General features: G+C 33.3%; 1 protein-coding gene across 7 annotated transcripts in view; it reads left to right on the top strand.

Moving 5' to 3' along the window:
• Positions 1-18,587, top strand: part of MYCBP2 (MYC binding protein 2) — a 279,351-nt gene that overhangs the window by 198,948 nt on the left and 61,816 nt on the right. For 3 of the 7 annotated variants that reach the window (XM_012472005.2, XM_064369117.1, XM_012472013.3), the window contains 4 exons: positions 2,229-2,453; positions 3,306-3,438; positions 4,592-4,714; positions 7,838-8,017. In XM_012472005.2, the coding sequence (XP_012327428.1) occupies positions 2,229-2,453; positions 3,306-3,438; positions 4,592-4,714; positions 7,838-8,017 (661 nt within the window). The remainder of the gene's footprint in view (positions 1-2,228; positions 2,454-3,305; positions 3,439-4,591; positions 4,715-7,837; positions 8,018-18,587) is intronic. The other 4 variants (XM_012472002.2, XM_012472001.2, XM_012472003.2 and 1 more) reach the window with 3 other exon arrangements.

The raw sequence follows: 18,587 nt of genomic DNA, 5'->3' as shown, positions 1-18,587 counted from the left end.
GGGAGAAAAAAGTAATATTGAAATTCACCAATTTAATATACTGGTAGCTGGATCTTACATTTCTGTATTGAATAAAATGTTTATTCCTATTGCTTGAGAATGATAGGCCAGTTCTAGGACTTTATGTCTGTTTTTTGTACTGTTCAGCACAAAAATTGGATACACTTTGTTTTATACTTATAGTTTTATTACCTTTTCAATCAAATGTTAATTATTTAAAATTTTTAACAGGTTTTCATAATTGCCTTTCGTTAACTACTTTGCAATTATAATTAGTTTTGCCAAGACTTAACTGCCAGTGTTACCCTGAATGATCAAAAGTTAGAATTATTGTTGTAATTAAGTTCACAAGGAATATTATTAAACACCAATACAGTTGGAGGTTTTTTGCTAAATCCGTGGATATTTTTTATGTTGCCATGTAATTTTTAAGCATCGGTTGTGAGTAGGATTAAAACTTGCCTCTTCCAGCTATGAAATGGCATGATGTATTTACTAAAATTGACCATTCACAAATTGACTTTTAAAATGTTTACAGAAAATCTTGTGAGTGTAATAGCAAGTACTATGTAAAGTTTAGCCCTGTCTTACTCTCAATATTTATCTTGAGTGCTCTCTGTGTATTAATATAGGCGCACACATATATAAATTCTTATAAATATATGTGATGGTATGTAAAATGTGTATTTTATGTTTATTTTTGGTTGCAAATCTAAGCTTTTTGAGTGTTTAAAATTCTAATTTCCATTAAATTGCCAATATGTAACACGAGAATATTGGTAAATAAAATATAATTATAGAAAATGTAAATTAATTGTTCATAGGACATATTTGTGTAAGTAAAAACTGGTTATTCATCACTACAGTGAGATTCACAAAATATTATGTGAAAGTTAATGGTGACTTTAAAATTTTCCCTGGCCAGTCATGTGTGGAATTAACAGGTATACAGAATTCTTGAATCCACACATTTTTAAACCTGAGGATTTTATTCTTAATATTCTACTGTGTTACTATCTATATGAACATGTATATGTATCTCTTCATGTGAGGCTACTGGTAGGGATAGAACTATTTAATAAAATTTTATCTTGTGTAACGTTAGTTTTTACATTTTTATTCTATTTATAACATTATTAAATATCAGTTTTAACCTAATGTTTGCATGTCTGTCTCATTATGGTTATCTATTACTCTATTTAAATATAAAATAAATTATAGAGTTTATATTACTATGTTTAAAAATGCAGTTTTAAATCTCTTTTAAAGGAGTAATGATGGCAATGCAAACACCCAGTGTGGACACTTTACCTTTAGTTGGGAAAAAGGAAAGGTTATTATTTCTCTTTATTACATTAACATAGGAAACAATTTTATCACAGTATTACAATTTAACCAGAAAATTTAGAGTAGGTTCTTTCATTTTAGGAGTGACTCTTTTCAGTAATATAAATTTACAGTATGTTTATTTAAATGCATTTTTAATCTCTCCTTTCTACTAAAAATATAGTCTGTTTTTCTGTTACTAGCATCAACACATCACTGCATAGTAATGGCTTAACAAATTAGCAAGACATTTTTATTTGTACAATATTAGAAAGTATAAGTTGTTAAAATCTTGTAAGCATCATTTCATTCATAACTAGCAAATATCAAGATATAGCTATATATATATTTTTTTATAGCTATATTTTTAATACATGTTTTTCATCGTTACCTCTGCTTATGGATGAGTTTTCAGATTCTTCATACCTGTTTTCTCTATTTATAAATAATTATTTCAACATGTGAATAAATGAATATTTAGACTTTTTTAAACTGATAACAACATACAGTAATGCAGTAATAATGATTCAAAGTTATTCCCTTGTGGTTCACATAGTATAGTATTGTTATTTCTCCTGTTAAATTTAAATATTGCATTAAAGATGAAAGTGAAATCAAAGACGATTATACTTCTCAAATCGTTGTGGGCAGAAGCCAGAGATTTGCTCGGTTTCCTGCTATATTTTCTTGTCTTTAGCTTTATTTTAAATATCTTTTATTGTTGAAAAACTGAGATTCTTTCATTAGCGGTATTGACTAATTCTTCAGTTATCTTTAGTTATGTGGGGTTTTTTTATGTTGACAGTATTGTTGACTTGGTATAAAAGCTATTAATAGGAAGGCTTTGAAAGTGATAATAGATTGTATTTTGTTTATTTTTTTTTTCCTATTCAAATTTTCAGGAATCTAAAACTAATACTGATGACTTTTTCAAAGACATAAACTCCTGCTGCCCACAGGAAGCAACAATGCAAGAACAAGATATGCCATTTTTGCGAGGAGGGCCAGGCATGTACAAGGTAGTGAAGACGGGACCTTCAGGTCACAACATCAGAAGCTGCCCTAACCTTAGAGGTATCCCAATTGGAATGTTAGTTCTGGGAAACAAAGTCAAAGCAGTGGGAGAGGTATGGATTCTTGTAGCTTCATGACTTCTAAGATACTCATTTTTTATATAATACCACCAAAGCATCTCTTCTAAAGGTTGCCATTTCTACCTCAGGTTTTTATATGTTAATGTATTTTATCTTTACTTGTATTGCAAATACTAACATAATTTTTCTGTGCTTCTGTCTAATAATTTGCATAATTATCCTTGTAAAAACAATATATTACCAAATGATTTGTATTGTATATATAAATGTTTGGTATTTGCATATATTTTTTCATTTTTACAAATGTACTATACCATCATGGATTATCAGCACTTAAAGTATTCTATGTGATTGGTTTGGAGATGTGATCATATGCAAAAGGTTTCACTTCTTTGTTCCCATTCATAGGTCTCACTGAAGTCCTGAGCAAATAAAATTACTCTTTAGGCTACTGTGGCATTTGCCTCAGCTGATAAGCTTGAAGATGTAGTGTGTCATGCTGTTTCTCAGTAAGGGTCATTTTCAAGTTACACTATGGGTACTCTCAACCTAAATAATAGCACGTAGGCTGTGTTAGGACATTTTAGATGCAGAAAAAAGAAAATGAGCCGTGTGTTTTTGGGTAACACCTTAAATTATTTAGGGATTATCTTTTGCTTTCAAAGTTATTATTTTAACCAAATTCATAAATAAGCAGTATGTTACAGAACTTTTTATTGACTTCTGTCTTACCTCAGGCTGTGGCCTTAATTTCAGAAACTAATTTCATGGTAGAAATGTATTGGAATGATTACACTATTCAGACACGTAAGCTTTTTACTGGTTTTCAGATTGAGTGCCCTGAAAGAATCAAGCCAATCAATCATGCTTTTTGTTATGTACCAGGTAACCAATTCTGAAGGGACATGGGTGCAACTGGATCAGAACAGCATGGTAGAGTTCTGTGAGAGTGATGAAGGAGAGGCATGGTCCTTAGCTAGAGACAGAGGCGGAAACCAGTACCTCCGACATGAAGATGGCAAGTTGGCTTACATTTGTGATTTATTCCAGTTAAGCTTTGAAATACTGAAGTTTAATGCATATTGTATTGCTTTTGTTTTAAAGAGTTTTTTGTGTATGTAAAAGCAAAACTAAAGGTTAAAAAATCTTGCAACTGTTAAAATTGATTTGTAAAATACATGAATACTTAATGCACATTAAAGAGGAAAATTTGAAACATAAAGGTTCATCTTTATAAAACAGCCTTTTTATTTCATTAATATAAATGTGTAAACCTCTTCCTTCCGTACCAGTCTAGGACTGAACATTTTATCCTTATATAATAAAATGAAAGTTCAGTATTCAAACTACCAATTGCAGTACTTCTCCCAGGCAACTTCATTTGATTGCATTTTGTCTTAGGGAAAGAGCATTGAGTAAATGCGTAGACTCTTTACGGTTTCCTGTTGTTAAATTTTCAACTTTAAATTTTATTTTACCTTTTTCAACATTGATCTCACTTAATAAGATAATGTTCCTTTTTGTTCCCCTCTAATATCTTAGTGGCAAAACATTTGCCATTTTCTGCTTGAAATAAGAATTCTGATACTTTTATAGACTATGATTATGTAATATGGTTTATTATTGTCCTTCTATTTAGGGAAAATATGTTTATATAGTAAATCAAAATAAGTTAAAAGTTAAGTTTTTCATAATTTTCACATTCATAATTTAGAACAGTTAACAAATGAAAATTCCTTTGGGAACTAGATACTTAAATAGCTTTTTTCTTTATTCTAATACTAATACAAAATATTTTTCTCATTTATAGGTTATCCATTTTTGTTTTGCAAAATACTCTTGTATAAATTTATTACAAATATAGAGTTCCTGGTCCAGAAATATTAGTATCCATTCAATAATGTGTCCCACCACAATAAAAGTAAATTGGCTTCGTAAGAGCATATCACATCTCTAAATTTCACTGTGTATTTGCTAAATAAAAACAAAGATTTGTCAGGTGCTTTGTCAATGTTAAGATGACCTGACTGGTATTTAGATTTATCTAATCTAGACATGAGCTTATTTTGAAATCTAACCATCATAAAATCTTTTACAATTTTCTTTCTTTCTTGTATGAATAGGGAATAGCCTATAAGAAACTAATGTTACAGCTGTGGCTTTTGTTGTAGAACAAGTTCTTCTGGATCAAAATTCTCAAACTCCTCCTCCAAGCCCTTTCTCAGTGCAAGCTTTTAATAAAGGGGCAAGTTGCAGTGCCCAAGGATTTGATTATGGACTCGGAAATAACAAAGGTAGGTGTTTAAAAGTAAGTCTTTTACTTACCTAACTTCATTATTTTTGTTACCTTCTCTTTTATGCACTTTTTATTTGTGTTCACCCAGAAATCTTTATTAAATTAAAATTTGTTCCTGGAAAGCTAATGCTCAAAATGGTTACAGAGGTGTTCTCTTCATAGTATTTTTTTTAACCAGTTTTGGCTTACGTTTATGAGAGTGCTTGCTTATTTTTTTCTATTTAAAAAACACTCATTTTGAATTCCTATCCTAAAGATTCTATTTCACTAAATCTAGTAAAGTGTTATCATCCACTTATTAGGATGGTAATGTTAATGAGCAACAAAGGACTTTCTCAAATGATCCATTTAAAATCAGAATATTACTTTTAAATAATATTAAGTAATGTTACACATGAGCTTTATAAAATTTATGTGGTTTTGAATTTCTAACCCAATAATCTTAGTTAATTTAGAATTATGTAAAATGATACATTTGGTTTTAGTATCTATAATAAAACCAGAAAGTTGTAAAAAGAAAAAAGCTGTAAGCCTATGAATATAAAATATATACAACTGTTTTTACTTCATTAATGGAAGAGACCAGCATCATGAACTATCCAAACAATTGTTAATTTTGGAACAATTTATCCTGGAGGTTCATCAGAAATTGCATTTTTATGTGAATTCACACACTCTTGTTCTTTCCTGTGTACCTGATCTAGACTCCTTCAAAATCAACCATATTGTCCACAGGTAACATACAGCTGAGTCCTGGGTAAGAGGGAGCAGATAGCCTATGTGAAAATAATTGTACTTTAAATTGTATTTAAATTAATTCACGGGACTTGATTCCAAGGGACAAATACAGTGTCATTGTTCTTGACTTGCAGAACAAGTGAACAAATAAAATAGTGAACAAAATACAGAATTACATCAATGTATAAGAAATATTCCATTTAAAATAAAACTTCTTCCTATTGAATAGCTTCATTACTTTCCACAAAGTATTTTTATGAAGGAAACCTAGCCACAAGATTTTTCTTTTTACTCCCTTAGATTGGCCTATCCCATAGGATTGGGTATTACCTGCTCACTTACTTTGGGTATCTGATTTCCATTAATTTAAGCTAGATCTTCATACTTACATAGTGTAAATGTTTGGTGGTGTTTTCTTTATGTCCCTTTCTCTTTACTGTTGTCAACTCTTAAAATCTCAGCATTTGCTTACCACTATTATATCTCTATATAGTAATGTTTTAAAGCCATGTTTAACACAAGTTGTATGCTTTCAGTCTTTGAAATGTCTGTCATTGTACTGATAGCCATCATAGTAAATCAGACTTTAAGATATAATTTACTAAAATATCATTAAATACGAATGTTTAAGAGCCACAAGCATTGCCGAGAAAATTTGTTATTATGTAGACATAATAAAGTATTACTTTTTAAACTTATGATTTTGTGAATATCGTTCAAAAATAGCATGCACCTTGCTGGGCATTGTGGTGCCTGCCTATAGTCCCAGCTACTTGGGAGGCTGAGGCAGCAGGATCACTTGAGGTCAGAAGCCTAAGGATGTAGTCTGCTATAGTTGTTCCTGTTATAACCACCCATTCCAGCCTGGCCAACAGAACAGGATCCTGTTTCTTTAAAAAAAATATTAATAATGACCATGCTCTTGTTAACAAGCTTTTCAAATATTTAGATGGAGCAGAGAAATATTTAAAAACCTATCTGTAGCAGTTTAGTTCTTAATATTGCCCAAGATCAAAGAACTGCTTTTTATAGTTTTTTTTCCTTAAAACAGTATTTTAGAAAATCCTTCATGACTCTAAATTTTTTCCTATAATCCACAGCATTTATTTATTATTTTTTAAAAAGTTATATAACTCATGTACACAGTTCTTTCCATGTAAATCTTTCCCTTGTAGGTGCTTCAGTTGAAATTTTTGCATATGGAACTTTATTATATTTAGGAAATATGAGTAGAAAGATACTACTTTCCAGTTTCTGCATTGCCTAGTCTGGATGTAGTTCCCTCCCCTGACCTCCAGCATCATTTAAACTATTTAATGTATATATTCTCACAAATAAGGAGTTATCATCCACCTAATTACTTTGTTATCTTAAAAAAATTTTTTTGTAAAATCTTTTGGTACAAGGAAAAATGTTAGAATTCATATTTTATATATTATTCAAATTATGTAGCTCATAATCCTTTTTGTCTTATAGGATTTATAGATTTTTTAATTATTCATCTAAGCAAAATATTTCATGCTTTTAAAGTAGAATTTCTTTGGCAGTAACAACTTAAAAAAGAAAGTATTAATGTGTAACTATAATGTAAACATACTGCTATGTTAATAACATACTTTGCCCCTTTAATTCTGTTTTTTAAAGAAAAACTGGGCCGGGCGCAGTGGCTCAAGCCTGTAATCCCAGCACTTTGGGAGGCCGAGGCGGGTGGATCACGAGGTCAAGAGATCAAGACCATCCTGGTCAACACGGTGAAACCCCGTCTCTACTAAAAATACAAAAATTAGCTGGGCACGGTGGCGCATGCCTGTAATCCCAGCTACTCAGGAGGCTGAGGCAGGAGAATTGCCTGAACCCAGGAGGCAGAGGTTGCGGTGAGCCGAGATCGCGCCATTGCACTCCAGCCTGGGTAACAAGAGCGAAACTCCGTCTCAAAAAAAAAAAAAAAAAAGAAAAACTGTTTATTTGCTTATTTTTTGCATGAAATATACTGCTGATGAGGCAGGGTGGTATTAGTCATAGTTGGGAGCTATGGAGAAGGCATCATTTACTTAGACCTTCATTTATATATGGACAATATTGAAGCAATTTATCATAGATTCTTCATAGAGCCTTTGTTCTCCCATAAATAATGAGAGATGTTATATATGAATTTAAATGGATTTGTTTTTGTAGGTGGGCTTTTATGTAAGATTTGGTGGGGTGCTTCCATTTAAAAAAAAAGGCATGCAAACTTTGGTCCCTAATTTGGAGACAATTAATAGGCACCAATTTTCACTCATTTCTGAATTGGCATGGTTTTATTTAGTGTTTAACTCGATGTGAATGTCATAAAGCACCATTTACTTTGCCATTTTGGATGTTAATGAATAATGAGTTGTAGTTTTGACTGTTTTACCTACTGCAGGTGACCAACTGAGTGCCATATTGAATTCCATTCAGTCACGACCCAATCTCCCAGCTCCTTCCATCTTTGATCAAGCTGCAAAACCTCCCTCTTCCCTAGTACACAGCCCATTTGTGTTCGGACAGCCCCTTTCCTTCCAGCAGCCTCAGCTTCAGAGTAAGTCTGTCAGCCTTACCTGCCTCATCAAGCATTTCTGAAGCTTTGTTCTGAGTTGTTTATCAATTACTAATTATCAACTCACCTGACTGTTTTTTTAATTAGGATGTTATCCCCTCCCACATTTTTGAAATATTTAAGCTATTCTGAGCTAAGACATTCTGCAGCTAAGACATTTGCTTTAGTCACAGATTTTTAAATTGAGTAGTTATTAAAATATGACTATTACACGTTCCATTTTAATTCCAGTATAAGCAATTACATACTACAAGAAGACACGTCAAGAAAGACATATTTAGTTTAAAGTTGATTTAAAGTTCATATCCATGACTATGGTAAGCATCACTTAGAGGGACAACTTTCACTGGATTTTTGTTACTTCAAGATGTCCCAAAAGGATAAAGCCATTTCACTGTATCACTGGGTAGAAGAGAGACTGTACTTGTTTGGAGAGGTTTGTTAGTTTTTTTCTACATGAATTTGATATCTATGAAATGTATGGCAAATTAGGTTTCCCAGTTTTCTCAAATTGTTGTCTCCTGTCTTTATTTTGTTGTTGTTGTTTCTAATATGTTTACTTGATCATTTGATTCCAGTTCTGCCTTTTAGGATTGCTCTAGTCCTTCATCCATGATAGTAATTCACATTGGTTTGCAAAGGAGACCCAATCGAATTATATATAACCAAGTGTTCTTTTTTTCTTATAACCTCCTGAACCTTCCACATGAACTTTTCAAAGCTCTATCCAGTATGACAACAATGTACTCTTCTTGGCATTCAGTTCTCATGTTGGCTATACAATAAACACATTAATTGAATGAGCTAGTTTATGGAAGTCTCAGCTTGTATACCATTGTTCAGATTCAAATGCACAACCCCCTTGCTTTGGTAAAGTACATTTGCACTTGGGTCTAAGTTATTTTTCTACAAAAATACTTTAATAAGTGTTTTTAGAGTCATGTAAAATAATGCTAGCTGGTTTAGTTTTTGTTAAGAACTAGGATAGTATGTAGCTAGCAAATGATATTATTCATTACTTTATCCACCTTAGGCAAAGGGTATACCTGAGTATAAACTTTTCTGGGTTTCCACTATCCATTAGGAAAGTTTAATTAATGAAATTACTTAGTTTGGAAATATAAGTACTATCAATTTCTAGCTTATCATCTTCATTCATGTATAATATTCATTTGAATATCTGTTAAGAGAATAATTTCAAAGAAACAAAATAGTGTTGTGTGTGAGATAGTTTTTTCCTTCCACGATAAATATTATTTCAGAAGAATGAAAGAAGTGAGAAGTTAGTTTATTAATTTTGTGGTACATCAGACTTCTTACATTTAGATGTACTACCTAGGTTTCAAGAAGTTTTTTTTGTTTTTTTTTTTTGAGGCGGAGTTTCGCTCTTGATACCCAGGCTGGAGTGCAATGGCGCGATCTCGGCTCACCGCAACCTCCGCCTCCTGGGTTCAGGCAATTCTCCTGCCTCAGCCTCCTGAGTAGCTGGGATTACAGGCACGCGCCACCGTGCCCAGCTAATTTTTTTGTATTAGTAGAGACGGGGTTTCACCATGTTGACCAGGATGGTCTCGATCTCTTGACCTCGTGATCCACCCGCCTCGGCCTCCCAAAGTGCAAGAAGTTTTAAATGTAAGGACAAGGGAAAGAACATAAAGGAAAAACATAAGGATCAGTCAGGTAGAAAATTTATATTAGAAAATTTTAATTCATTCATATTCAAATTCAGTTTTAAAAGAATAATTGCCTATGTCAGAGCAGTAGCAGACAAACCAGCCTGACCAACATGGTGAAACCCCGTCTTAAAAAAAAAAGAATGAAGGCATAAGGAGAATCTTTTTGTTCTATCTAAAGAGTCATTGCAAGTCTTTACAAAAACAAGTGTAATTGCTATTTTTATTTTACCAAATTTAATAAAATATTTCAAAAAATAAACTAATAAAAGTTGATTCATCTCTTTCAGGGAATAACCGTTTTCAGGTGACATTGTATCAATATAATTTTATGCATACATGTTATCAGTACCACCACTTTATTTACCACTATCCTGGAACAAATTTGAAATCATGGCTTAGCTATGTTTCAATTAGCAATTTTCAGAATCATTACTTGCCTGTAGTCCAGTAATGGAAATCACTTAGGTCTTGTTTTAAACTTATTTGCAACATGTCACTAAAGTTTAACTTCCATATTCCAGAAAATGGAAGTCTTAATCTTTAGCATAACAAAAAGTATAGAATCTGAAAATAGTTTTAACTTTTTAAAATAATTCAGAATTGTATTTTTTACATCATGTTAGGAAAGGTAAATGTGGCAGAGTGACAACATTTGTTAAGACTCCCCAAGCATGAAATTCTTCCCGGAACCTCACTGCCACGTATCCCACTAGCATATCAACCTATACTTGAGAAGATGGCTTATTCATAGTGAACTTCCTATGCCATTTAGTAAAATGAGAATCATTTTGGTCTTATATTTTTGTGATACTAAATAAATTGTTATGTAGAAGACAGTGTTTACTAAATTTTGTTTATACTGATAGTCACCACTGTATACTAAGCACTGTACTTAAGCACTTTAATACATCCACATTTGAGATATTCTTATCTGTGTTTTACAGAGAAGGAAACAGAGGCTTAGAGAGGATAAATGATTTGCCTCAGAAACATACATAGTAAAATGGCAGAGCCAGAACTTGAGGTCAGTTCTGCTGAGTACAAAGGCTGTTTTAAATATTCAGTCTTACCTCTGTAAATAATGCAAAATCTACTCATATATATAATTATACATATATATACAATTTATATTTAAACTAGGTCTGGCATCTAGAGTGTTAGCTTTGTTCAGATTGATTATTTTTCTTTTTGTAGTTTGATTTTTTTTTAATGTAGCATTAGTTTGAATGGAAAAAAAAGATTTCCTTAATGTCATAACTGAAGTTCCTGGCTAACTAGAAAAATTCTACAAAGACATACATAAACTGTTCCATGGTTTAACTTCATCTAGCATTTCTGTGAGCATTATTATCTGTAATTCTTTGGGATTTTTTTTCTGAATCGTAGTTTTTTTACTTATCTTTGGAAATTTAAAAATAATCTGGCTCATTAAGTTAATTTGATAACTTTTCTTTAGAATCAGGCAACACTTTATTCTATAAAATAGAATGTTTGGTAATTTTTAAATTAGCAAAATTATTTGATTTTATATACATGGAAATTATTTCAACTGTTATTCTAATTAAGTAGAATGTTACAGAATTAAAAGTTAACAAATTTCTCTTGATTTATCATGTATGTGTACTGAGACATGAAAGGTGTATATATAGAATTTTTCTTTATCGTTCTTTAATTTACTTTTTTATTTTAAAACTAGTTATATAGGTTTTAGAATTGGTAAGCAATTTAGTGATAACATTTTAGTGGACCAAAGTGAAACATGACATATGTGGCTCCTTTCTTTAAGAATATTACATTCCTTATTTTCATTATCCTCATTTCTTTTGAAAGATTCATTTTATGTCCTGTACCTTCTGACAGTATCTTACACATCATAGGCATTCAAGGAGTGTTTATTGACTATAGGTATTTAAGATTAGCAGTTGATCAATTTAAGATCTTGTGTTTTCTATTATGATAGTCCAGTGTTTACTCAGAGGACATCTTCAAAGAAAATTTATTTCTTTCTCTTAGTAATTAAAGCCAGCTACACTGTGATGATATGATGTATGATAATTGTGGATTTATACTGATTGAATTCTAAGCAAGATTCTCCAACTGAAAAACTGTATTGCAAATGACTTCATTTAATATAGCATTTTATCACTTTCTACCTACTGCTCAAAAGGCTGAATAGTCCAGTTAACTTTTCTTTATTTATTTGTGGTAGAAAAATGGCAAATAAAACTGAAGACAATTTACTTTTCTCCCAGATACTTTTTAATATTCTTTTTCATTTTTTAATGTTTTATTTTTAATTTTGATGGGTACATAGTAGACATCTCCCAGCAATTTTAAATGTGAAATATGCAATATATGTCAGAATCCACAGTACTTTTAAGCACAGATATGATAGCTCTAGGTTACCTTGCAAAAAGAGTTTTTCTATTATACTGATAAGTCACATTCTTATTTGGTACAAAAAAGTTGTTAAATGTGACCCCAAAATCCATTTGGATATTTGTGTGACTATTTACATTTGAGAATACGAACACACTAAAGTACTATGTTTACTTAGCTTGTAGAAACCTAGTGGTGGAAAGACTTTTAGCTCAGATTTCACCTCCAGCTACTTACTAGCTCTCTTTAAGTGACTTGACAGGTCTGAATTTTTGTCAGCTCTTCATAAAATGGGATCCCCAATAAATGTTATCTTTTGATATTATTATTGCCTTTTGATGCAAATACTTAATATCTCTCATGCTTCGAGGAAACTATAGAAAAAGTCCCTCTCTCAGAGAGAGCAGCTTATTTGAGTTGCAGGAAGGAATTTAGAAAGGGACAAATGAGCTTTCCTAGCTCCTTTTGGGTCTATTTTTGCAACATAATTTGATTTATTGTTTTAAGATTAATTCTTAATGTATTTAGACTACACTCAGATGTTAGTGTGAATGCTAGTATTAAAGCCAGGTTTGTTTGTAAAGCTTAGACTGGGTCATTTCTACCCTGGATTATAATCTCAGCACTGTATTTGTCAGTTTGTTGTTTGCATGCTTTGAAGATACGTAGATGAAGCACTCGCTTTAGGAAGGAGGACCTGTGGGACTTAATTCCTGTTTTAGGAAATTAGGGTCAGTGTTGGTTCAAATTTTGAAGTTCAACAAAGCTTTTCCTCTTGACCCTTTAACATCTGTCACAGCAACCAACATATTTATTTTAGTTTTGGGTCTAACATCTCCAGCATCCATACAAATACGAATCATTTTAGGCATGGGCTTGAATTTATGTTCACTGAGCTGAGCCATCTTCTCAGTGGCATAAAAGCCTTGACCCAGGTATTTTGTTTTGCTGCTTCATCAGCGATTTATTCATCCACCTTTTATGTCATCCTAGGAATTCAAACCACAAAGAACGTTGATGTTACTTACAAGACATTGTGTCCTAGTGTATTTGTTTGCTTTCTCCTGACTTGATCTGACCTTTTATCTCTTCCTCTTCCCCTACCTCTTTATTGGCTACTGCGTTTATTTCACCCTTCATTACCATCTTTCTTTAGATGACTTATTCATTCTTCCGTTTATTCATCTGCTTTTATTAAGTATCTACTCTGCTAGGTTATGGTGATGAGCAAGGTTAAAAAAAAAAAAACATGATCACTGATCTTGCAGGCTTCTAGAATACTGTAAGAGATAACCTAGTTAAAGAAAAACGATGACATGTTTTAAGTGCAACAGAAGCAGTATTCACAGGATGCAATGGAAGCGTAGGAGAGAAAGCTGGCTCAGCTAGGAGAAGTAAGAGAAATATTCAAAAAAGAGACAGCTTCTACTCAGAGTGTTGAAGGACTTGTAAGAATTTATCAGGCAAGGAGGAATGGAGATGAGGAAGGCGGTTAATGGAGCATTCCAACTATAAGGATAGCATGAGCTACACTACAGAGATCCACTGAAACAAAAGTATTTATTGAGTCCACTTACATGCCAGGCAGTGTACTAAGTGCTGGTCATGCAGAGGGCCAGTTTGGAATAATGAAACTCCAAAGATTGATTAGAATAGGCTCAGGAGAAAAGGGGGAAAGAGAAATTGGAGACAGTGAGTATAGAGAAATGTATCAAGATTTGCTGTAAAGAGAAGATACTAGGAGAGAGGATATGAGATCTGAAGAGGTTTTTTTCTGTTTTGTTAATAGAAAAAAATATATCAAGGTGGTTTTCTAAAAAGAATAATTCAGTAGAAATATTAATGATGCAGGAGGGTGAGGAGAATTACTGGCACAATATTCTTGTACAGAAGAGGGGATGCAGACCAGGCACAGTGGCTCACACCTATATTCTCTGCATTTGGGGAGGCCAAAGAAGGAGGATGACTTGAGGCCAGGAGTTTGAGACCAGCAAAGACAACATAGCAAGTCCTCGTTTCTGTAAAAATAAAAAAAAAAATAGCCAGGCATGGTGATGCACACCTGCAATCCTAGCTATTTGGGAGGCTGAGGCAGGCAAATCACTTGAGCCCAGGAGTTCGAGGCTGCAGTGAGCCATAATTGCATGCCACTGTACTCTAGCCTGAGCAACAGAGTGACACCTTGTCTCTAAAATATATATATATATGTAAGATAAAGAAGAGGGGATGCAGTCCAGTGCAAAGTGGAAAGGTTGGCTAAGTAGGATCACAAGTAGTTATCCATCATAACAAGCAAGAAAAAAAATGTATATTATTGGAAGCTCTTTTTTTCTAAGTAAAATAGGAAGAACTATCAACTAAGAGTTACCATGGAGAATCTGCATTGATAGTTTGAGGAAAGAGAAGATAGGAGATAGTAAAAGCTAACATATGTCAAATATTTATCACATGCCAGGCATCATTCATGCAAATAAACTTTGATTCCTGTCCAAGAACATAGTTCATTTGAGAAACTTCATGCATGTGCAGCTTTAAGTGACGTAGTGACAGTGTCTCAGACTAGAGAAGATGGGGCTGGATCATGAAGGGTCTTGTAAGCCATACTAGTTTAGACTTTATGTGTAGTGAATAAATGGAGGGAGCACATGGAGGAAATAGTTCTGCAGAATTTTAAATAAAAAGAGCAGTATGGTCGGTTTTCCATTTGTGACAGATAACTGAAAATATTATGAAAAAGGGAGAATGTTGGAGGCAGAGAAGAGCTGAGTAGGGTTTAAGCTAAGATTAATTGCAGGGAGAATGTAGAAGAAATATTTAGACAATAAAAGGCTTAACACCAGCATGGACAACAAAGCAAGACCCGGTCTCTACTTAAAAACAAAACAAAACAAAAAATTAACTCCAGGAGTTCAAGGCTGCAGTGAGCTAGAATCCATCCTGGGTGAACAGAACAAGACCCTAACTGGGCACAGTGACTCACGCCTGTAATCCCAGCACTTTGGGAAGCCAAGGTCGCAGATCATGAGGCCAGGAGATTGAGACCCTCCTGGCTAACATGGTGAAAGCCTGTCTTTACTAAAAATACAAAAAAAAAAAAAAAAAATTAGTTGGGTGTGGTGGCACATGCCTGTAGTCCGAGCTACTTGGGAGGCTGAGGCAGGAGAATTGCTTGAACCTGGGAGGTGGAGGTTACAGTGGCTTGAACCTGGGAAGTGGAAGTTGCGCTGAGCCGAGATCGCGCCACTGCACTCCAGCCTGAGCAACATAGCAAAACTCCATCTCAAATTAAAAAAAAAAGGAAATGACATGCTGATTAAAGTGAGGAGCCAGTCTCAAATGACACCCACTTTTATGCACTGTTTTGAAAGATCATATCTTACCTAGTACCAAGAATGAAGAACAAAAACAGCTTTTAAGAAAAAATGAGTTCAATTGGGTAACTTAGCTCCAGTTGGCTGTAATATTACTTGAAATTGAGAAACATATTTAACATTCTCATAATTAAGGATGGCATTATTGACTGAGAAGTTGAAAATATAAAATTATTCATATATTACATACATTTTTATTAAAGATGTATTGAAGCATTCTCGTGATTTTGCACTTAATTTAGAAAGGATTAGGTTTGCCCTTTGTTATTCTCTCAAACTTCTGTACTGTTTTCCTTAAGTATATCTCATTACTTAAGCTGAACAAAACGAAGTGTTCATTTTTTATAACCAGGCTTCTTATCCTGATTATTAGATTTTCTTTCCTTCTTTGGTTTATTTACGAAATCTGCATCATCAGCAGCCATTATGTCTTTTGATAGCATGATTAATTTCAAGTGTTCAAGGGGACTAAGAAGTTATCCAGCTCTCATTTTGAGATGAGAGAACTTGCTGCCTTGCCCAAAGTCATAGCTGGCAAATCTAGGACTTGAACATGAGAGTCTGCTAACTCATTCCAGTGGTTTTTTTTTCCCTACTACATCTCAGTTATCTTACATAGACTGAAAGAAGTGAGAAAGACAAGAGGTTATTTAATTCAGTCTTGTTATTTTATACTTTAAATCCCTCAACAACATCCCTGATAAACTTTTGTCAGGTGGGTAATTAACAATATCTCAAGGCTGTTCTGATTTTTTGTATTTCTCAGTATTTGTTAGAGCAGGGATCTCCAACCTCCAAGCCGCAGACCAATACTGGTCCATGACCTGTTAGGAACTGAGCTGCACAGTAGGAGGAGAGCATTACTGCCTGAGCTCTGCTTCCTGACAGATCAGCAGCAGCATTAGATTCTCATAGGAGCGCAAACCCTAGTATGAACTGTGCATGCAAGGGATCTAGATTGCAAGCCCCTCATGCGAATCTAGTGCCTGATGATCTGACGTGGAAGTTTCATCCTGAAACTATGTCCCCAGACCCCCACTGTTTGTGGAAAAATTGTCTTCCAAAAAACCGTGGTGCCAAAAAGTTTGGAGACCATTGTGTTAGAGAACTAAGGAAACCCTCCTCCACCTGTCACATAAGAATAAAGAAAAGAATGGAACAGTTCCTCTGTTTCCGTAGTTAACACATAGTCCCATTTTGAGGCAATGAGTTGCTGGCACCTGCTTTTTCCTTCTTTCTCCAAATAGTACTTTGAAAGTATCTTATCCTAACAGCACTTATGTTTTTGGTTTAGGGTTTTAGCTGTCTTTGTGCCACGTATGCATTGTGTCTTTCTCAGGATGTCCCTTCTGGAGGCAGGAAAAAGGTTATGGTTAATGCTAATCACTTGCTATCAAAATGTCTAATTTCTTTGATGTATAATTAATATTTTTTCCCTTGCAACTAATAAGCAATTTGTGAAAAGTAAGATTTTTACTTTTAAAAGCATATCCAGTCTTCTTGTGTCTCAAGTTAATGCTTGGGAAGCAGTATCTGTCTCTTCTTGTATGTTGAAGCTATTCTTTCTAAGGCTTAAGATACATACCCATCAAATTATGCTCAGAATTTTTGTCTCATCTATCTCAAACCCTGAGATGATATGCTTTTCCTAAGTGTTATTTTCCTTAACCATATTTACTAGAGATTTAGAATATATTCAGTAATATGCTTTGAGTATGTTTTCTTCAAGTTCGATTATGTGTAGATGTCATTTAGAGAAACAGTATATTTTGGGGGGGTATTCACTTTATGTATCCCATCTTCCTTTCCACATTCAGATCATGTGGATTAATGTTATCGTCTAGTAAAAAGCTTGTTTCTAGTTTATCCTTAAGTTTAAAATGTTGTTCTTTCATTCTTTTAGTATAATTCTGATAGTATACTAACATTTATGTAAATAAATCTTATGTAAATACTAACATTTTATGTAAATAAATCTTTAATACTTTTAGTATATTAACGTTTATGTTAATAAATCTTAGTTTCCGTTCCATGTCCTAAGCTCCTTTACCATTCACATAATTCCATATTTCTTCTGATAAGTTTACTACAAAGAATAATATTGGATGTATTGATTATGCAATACTACATCTAAAGCTGCCAGTCAAGAACAGATGCCATAGCTAAGAGCATATACTAATCACCACTGCCACTTTATTTTATGTTTATTTTATTTTTATTTTTTAAATTTTATTTATTTATGTATTTATTTGAGACAGAATTTCACTCTGGTGCCCAGGCTAGAGTGCAGTGTCATGATTTTGACTCACTGCAACCTCCACTTCCCAGGCTCAAGTAATCCTCCCACCTCAGCCTCCCCAGTAGGTAGGACTAGAGGCAAGTGTCTTCACACCTACCTAATTTTTATATCTTTTGTAGAGACGGGGTTTCACCATGTTGTCCAAGCTCATCTCAAACTCCTGGGCTCAAGCAATTTGGTCACTTTGGCATACCAAAGTGCTGGGATTACAGCCTTGAGCCACTGTGCCTACCCCTGTCACTTTCTAAAAAATCCTGTGAAGCATTGATAGAAGTGGGGATAATAATTACACTTAATTATGCTTATTTTTAATCTGCATATTGTTTGATTAATCACATCTTTTGGCCAAGTTGAAGGCATAATTTATATATTGTCTCTATAAGGACCAATAAACTAGTTTTTAAATATGTTTTAAATAAATAATTTAAAAATTAATTTCCCAAATATTCTTAGCTATAAAGTTAGACCTAGCTATTTACTGCTTCTTATAGTACCTATTGCTGTCAAAAATATCTGAAGTTCTATTCAGGGAGAAATAGAAATGCACAATTACTGGGATTTAAATTGAGTGAGGAAAGTCAGCAACATTGTTCCCATCATTCTACCATAAATGTGGCAAAATCTTACTGTTTGTGACAGATCTATAGGATTAAATTTTCTTATATTTAAAAATAATAAACACATAAATGTTGGTATGTATAGCATGAACAGAATACAGTGCTATTTGAACATTGTCATAAGACTTATTTATAAAACTTCCTCAAGCTCTTCCTAATATCTTATTAGATTACATCTCGACTAAGGTGGGAGGAGGATGAGGATTGAAA

This window comes from Aotus nancymaae, unplaced genomic scaffold, assembly GCF_030222135.1.
Source record: "Aotus nancymaae isolate 86718 unplaced genomic scaffold, 86718_ANA_hifiasm-v0.15.2.pri h1tg000088l, whole genome shotgun sequence".
Classification (NCBI taxonomy): domain Eukaryota; kingdom Metazoa; phylum Chordata; class Mammalia; order Primates; family Aotidae; genus Aotus; species Aotus nancymaae.
The sequence above is the reverse complement of the archived record's forward strand: the minus strand, read 5'-3'. Positions and strand labels throughout refer to the sequence as shown.